Source organism: Pseudonaja textilis, chromosome 3, assembly GCF_049901715.1.
Source record: "Pseudonaja textilis isolate UNSWEBS1 chromosome 3, rPseTex1.2, whole genome shotgun sequence".
NCBI classification, from domain to species: Eukaryota; Metazoa; Chordata; class Lepidosauria; order Squamata; family Elapidae; genus Pseudonaja; species Pseudonaja textilis.
Window position 1 is genome coordinate 3,431,337 of NC_141992.1, and position 5,442 is coordinate 3,436,778.

The 5,442-nt window shown below is 57.0% G+C and overlaps 1 protein-coding gene across 1 annotated transcript; it reads left to right on the top strand.

The window, feature by feature from the left end:
- The first annotated feature begins 1,672 nt into the window (after positions 1-1,672).
- Positions 1,673-3,395, top strand: SOX12 (SRY-box transcription factor 12). The gene has a single exon (XM_026725993.2). The coding sequence runs from the start codon at positions 2,242-2,244 to the stop codon at positions 3,211-3,213; it is 972 nt and encodes a 323-aa protein (XP_026581778.1). The 5' UTR covers positions 1,673-2,241; the 3' UTR covers positions 3,214-3,395.
- The last annotated feature ends 2,047 nt before the right edge of the window (positions 3,396-5,442 follow it).

The following is a 5,442-nucleotide window of genomic DNA, read 5'->3' on the forward strand; positions in this document are numbered from 1 at the left end:
GGAGTAGAAATGCTTAGCATCAGAGCATGATGATGATGATAATAATAATAATAATAATAATAATAATAATAAGAAGAAGAAGAAGAAGAGAGGAGGAGGAGGAGGAGGAGGAGGAGGAGGAGGAGGAGAAAGAAGAAGAAGAAAAAGAAGAGGAGGAGGAGAGAAGAAGGAGGAGGAGGAGAGGAGGAGGAGGAGGAGGAGGAGGAGGAGGAGGAGGAGAAAGAAGAAGAAGAAAAGAAGAGGAGGAGGAGAGAAGAGGAAGGAAGGAGGAGGAGGAGGAGGAGGAGGAGGAGAGAGGAGGAAGAAGAAGAGGAGGAAGAGGAGGAGAGGAAGAAAAGAAGAAGAAGAAGAAGAAGGAGGAGGAGGAGGAGGAGAGGAGGAAAGAAGAGAGGAGGAGGAGAAGAAAGAAGAAGAGAGGAGGAGAAGGAGAAGGAGAAGGAGAAAGAAGAAGAAGAAGAAGAAGAAAGAAGAAGAAGAAGAAGAAGAAGAATAAGAAGAATATAGGAAATCCTCTAAATGCTCTGATGGTCATTTGGAAAAATCCTTCCTTAGTGAGCACTTAGAAGCCAAGAGGAACATAGGTGCCCAATTTCAAGTTTGTATGTTTTACGGTTCTGGAGATTTTGTGATGATGCATGAGTGGTATTTCACTTTTATAGATAGATAGATAGATAGATAGATAGATAGATAGATAGATAGATAGATAGATAGATAGATAGATAGATAAGGAGGGAGTGAGTTTGATATGATGGAAAGAAGGAGGGAAGGAAGGATGGATGGATGGATAGATGGATAGACAGACAGAGAGACAGACAGACATGTATAAAATACATATCCATGTATATACATACACATATACTGTACATTCACTCACACACACACACACACACACACACACACACACACACACACAAACAGATGCAAACATGAATAAGAGAGCCGGAAAGTAACCAGCTGCGAAAGATTAAAGTTGGAAGTTTTGCTAATCCTGGTTGCTGTAAAAAAAAAAAAATCCACCTTTTCCTGAGAATTGAAAGGCTTCCCCTCCCCATCCTTTCCTGGTGCCCCTCCTTGTTTTTTGCCGGCTGCCGTAATCCTGGGGCGCTTTCCCCTTCCTGCCCTGGCACCCCTTTCTCTGCCCTGGGTACCACTCTGGAATTCGCGTGCTCCGTCCCTCCCGGCTCCATCTAGACTGGGGGGGGAGGAGGCGTTGGTGGGGTGAGGACAGGTGGGTGTGTTGGCTGGGGGAGAAAGTTTTGGACCTTCCCTTCCCGGGAGGGGAAGGGGGAGGTGGGGGGAGGTGGTGGCAGCCGATTGGGGGTGCCAATGCCCCATTCCTGCCTCGCAACCAATGACGTGCTGTCGGAGGAGGGGCGCCCCATTGAGAGAACCAGCACCTTGGTGTTTACTCTTGGCAGCAGTGTGTGCAGCCCTAGACTGTGCTGGAGGGGAGGGGCCGAGCGTGTCGGGGAGGTGGGGTGGGGGGAGAACGGGAGGAGGAGGAGGAGGAGGAGGAGGGGGCTGTCAGCGAGGATGGGCTATAAGAGAAGGCAGCGAGGAGGAGAGCAGGCAAGAGTGGGCGTGAGCAGGCTGTGTTTGCAAAGACAGCCAGAGCTGATCTAGGGCGGCCTGGAGACGGGGCTGGGGGACACACGACGACACACCGGGGGCTGCTGTTGTGAGCAGTGGGGGGGTCTCTTCCCCTCTTCTCTCCCCGCTCAGGTCTCCACCGCCCCCGAGGAGAAGGAGAAGGCGTGACTGCTCCGTCCGTCCATTCGGGTGTTCCTTGGGGATGCTCCTGGCCCTCGGAATCCCGACGCCCGGAGTTACTGACGGCCTCCTCTCCCGACCCTCCTTGCTCTCCAGCTGTTTTTGCCAAAGATTTCCTACCACTTCCTGGCTCTCGGCGCTCCCCCTCCCGCCGGACATCTCCCTCAGGCCCAAAGCAGGTGTCTCCGGGACCTCCGGCTGTCAGTTGGCCAGCCGGCGGCGGCGGCGGCGGCTGCTGCTTTGGAGACGGAGTTCAAAGGGGGGCGTGGAGCAGAGAGAGAGAGAGAGAGGGGCGATCTCGCTTGCTGGCAACCGCCGAGGCTCACCCACCCATCCACCGGCCGTGCTGTGCCGAGCCCCGCCACCACGGTGTTTCCACCCACCGGAGGATGAGAAAATAACCCCGGCTTGGACTGAGCATCCGAAGGGGGAGTGTTCGGTGAGTCGGCGGCACAGCATCAGGACATCAGCATGGTCCAGCAACGCAGCAGCACGCGGAGTCGAGGAGTAGAAGCAAAACAGGAGGCGTGTTCCAAAGGCGGCTTGCTGTTGAAAGATGGCACGGGCGAACCGGACTGGTGCAAGACGCCCAGCGGGCACATCAAGCGCCCCATGAACGCCTTCATGGTGTGGTCTCAGAACGAGCGGCGGAAGATCATGGACCAGTGGCCCGACATGCACAACGCCGAGATCTCCAAGCGGCTGGGACGGCGCTGGCAGTTGCTTCAGGATTCGGAGAAGATCCCATTCGTCAAGGAGGCCGAACGGCTGCGCCTCAAACACATGGCGGACTATCCCGACTACAAGTACCGGCCCAGGAAGAAAGGCAAACTGGGCAGCGCCAAAGCTCGGTCCAGGGTGCCCGTCAAGATTAAGCCCTCCGTTCTCGGACGGGCAGCTTCGCCCCGGAGGCAGGCGCCGAAGCCGGATCCTGAAGGCCAGGGGGGATGCGCCTCTCCAAAGCCGGATGAGGACCCCTTGGAAGCCCGCATCCTGGAGGTATCGTTTGACGAGGGTCCCAAAACCTCCAGCAAGGAATTCTGGCACGTGCTTCCTACCGGGGGCGAGAAAGGAGAGTGGGAAGCCAACGCCGGCCAGGTCAAAGACGCCGAAGCCAGCGCGCTTGCGAAGCCTTGGTCCTCCTCCGACGTGTCTTCTCCTGCTTCTACGAGGTCGCCATCGTCATCATCTTCTTCTTCCTTCGCCTCCTCGGACGACGAGCCGGAGGAAGATCTTTGGAACGTCGTGCCCAGCCGTATCCAGCCAAACACGCCCCCTTGCCGGAGCCCGGACTGGTCGGTCTTCGATAAAGATTTGGATCTTTTTCCTTTGGGCGCCTCGTCTCATTTTGAGTTCCCCGATTACTGTACCCCAGAAGTGACTGAGATGATTGCAGGGGACTGGCTGATGTCCAGCATTTCGGACTTGGTCTTTACGTACTGAATCCTCCCAGGGAACTCTCGCTTCTCAACAATCAGGTGGTTCCGGATAAAGAAAGAAAGAAAGAAAAGAAAAGAAAAGACAAAGAGAGAAAGAGAGAAAAAGAAAGAGAAGAAAAAAAATAAAACCCAGCTGTTTACATGCAGAATCAGGTATCTCCACAGCTTGCCTTGGCTTCATTCAAAGGCAAGTCCTCCATCAACCCATCCCCCCGCCGCCTTTCTCACCCCCCTCTCTCTCCCCCCATCACCCCAGCACACACCCACTTGGCCAGCCTCTCCCGCCTTGCTCGGGAGGCTGCCCGTCACTTCTCAACCCACCCACCCTTTTCTCTTCTCTCCACCTCGAAGCCACCCTGGCTTGGGCACCGTGTTTATTTACCCATGAAATTTGACTGTCTCGTCTGGTTTTGCCTTGTAATCCTCTCCGACGGCTCGTCGCGGATCCTTCCACCCGTCTCTGCAGCTGCTTCCCAGCACGGATGGAAGGATGGATGCCATCTATGCCGATACAGCCCTGCCCCCTTCCTCCCTCTCCCCCCACCCTTCTCCCTCTGTGCCCTCGGGTGCCCACGTTCCCTCACTTGGCATCCCACTTGTCACCCGGGTCTCTCCTCCCCTCTCCCCCCCGCCACCCTCGTGCCACCCCACCTCAAAGGGGCTCTCGGCGTCTTTGCCGGGCGTCGATTCGAGGCCGTTTCGAAGCCGGTGACGGGCAGGAAGGTTCCCTCCTTTTCCTCCGTCGTCTGTCCAAACGGCTTGCCAAGGCGAAAGATTCCATCGCAGGGCACGGCCGTGTTCTCGGTGGCGGTGGGGTGGGGGGGAGAGACGGAGAGAGTGGGGGGAGGTTTTTGCGGCGTGACGCTGTGCGGTGCGACGGGCACCGGCTCCCACGCTTGGACCAGGCTTTCGTGTCGCCAAGGCACCCAAGCCCGTCTCGGTACTGGGGGAGACGGCGAAGTGGCGGGGCACGTGGTAAACACGTGGACCCGCAGTGCAAGCAGGCTTGCGTGTCTCGATCGCCCCCCAAAAGTCTCCCTTTTCCCACCCACTCCCACTCCTCCCCTTTAAATTTTGCCAGAGGGTGCGTTGCAAGCAGTGCGGGGCACTGTCTCCTCTGTCGAGTGTGGCATTCCGACAATGGAGCGCAGGATCCTGGGCACGCACCCTTCCACTCCCCTCCGATGCCACATCTCGGCGTCCACGGCTCACCCCACCTCTCCCCTGGCCCCCCAAACCAGCTAACCCCGGGCTCCTCTTGCTGGAGAAGGGTGTCTACTTTTGGATCCCTGGAATAAAGGCAGCGAGGTGCGGGGCACAATGCCCCTTTGGAAAATCCCCCTCGTCCCCTTCCTTGGGAATATCTGAACGCTACCTCCGTCCTCCTCGGAGGTCTTTCGACCTTCACCTTTGAAGGTCAATCCAGCCCCTCCCTCTCCCTCCCCCCCGCACTTCTCCCTCCCTCCCAGCTGTTCTGTCAGGGTGCCAGGCCTGAGGGTCCCAGCAAGATGGGGAGGGGGCTTGAATTGCATTCGGTTGCTCCGTCCCTTCGGTGCAAAAACCCAACCTTGCCCGGTTTGGGCGGGTCCTCGCCAGGCCGTGGCACGAAGGGCTGTGCCAGGAAGGGGGCAAAGCAGCCGAAGGGGACCTGTGGGAGCGTGGCCAGAGCCCCCCCCCCCCCCCACAAGCCTAGCCGAAATGGCCAACTCAGGCAGGGAGAGGAAAGGAAAACCCCTCCTCCTTTCTCTCCGTGTAGCATCCTTCTTTGTAGAAGCCAGCCGAGGGGAGGGAGAGGCATGCAACAGAGAGAATCCGGCTCGCTCCTTCTCCCAAAAACTGGGATCCGAAGCGCATCTTCAGACAGGCTGCCCCCCTTGCCCCCCGCTTGACCTGATTCTGGGGCGAGCAGATGTCCTTAGGGAACCCCCTGGAAAGGCAGCGGCCGTCGCTAAAAAGACACGGCCATTGTGTGATTGTGGTTTTCCTCCGGACGTTTTGCCAGATTTGCCACGATTGGAGAAGCAAGCAAGCAATTCAGTCCTTCATTCAAGTAACCTTGATACCCCACAAACCACGATGCAAGCCCGACCCACGCTGGGTTTCTGTGTTTTTTTGTTTGTTTGTTTTAACCCTGTCCCGTAGACGGGCACGCCTAGGCCACCGGGTTCAAAGCTGTGTCTCCGGCAAAATGTCGGTGGGGATTCTTAGCCATCTCAGGTCAAGGTGCCTTTTT

Bases quoted from the DNA above. Each gene is read 5' to 3' on its own strand.
- SOX12 (XM_026725993.2), top strand. From the start codon at position 2,242: ATGGTCCAGCAACGCAGCAGCACGCGGAGTCGAGGAGTAGAAGCAAAA.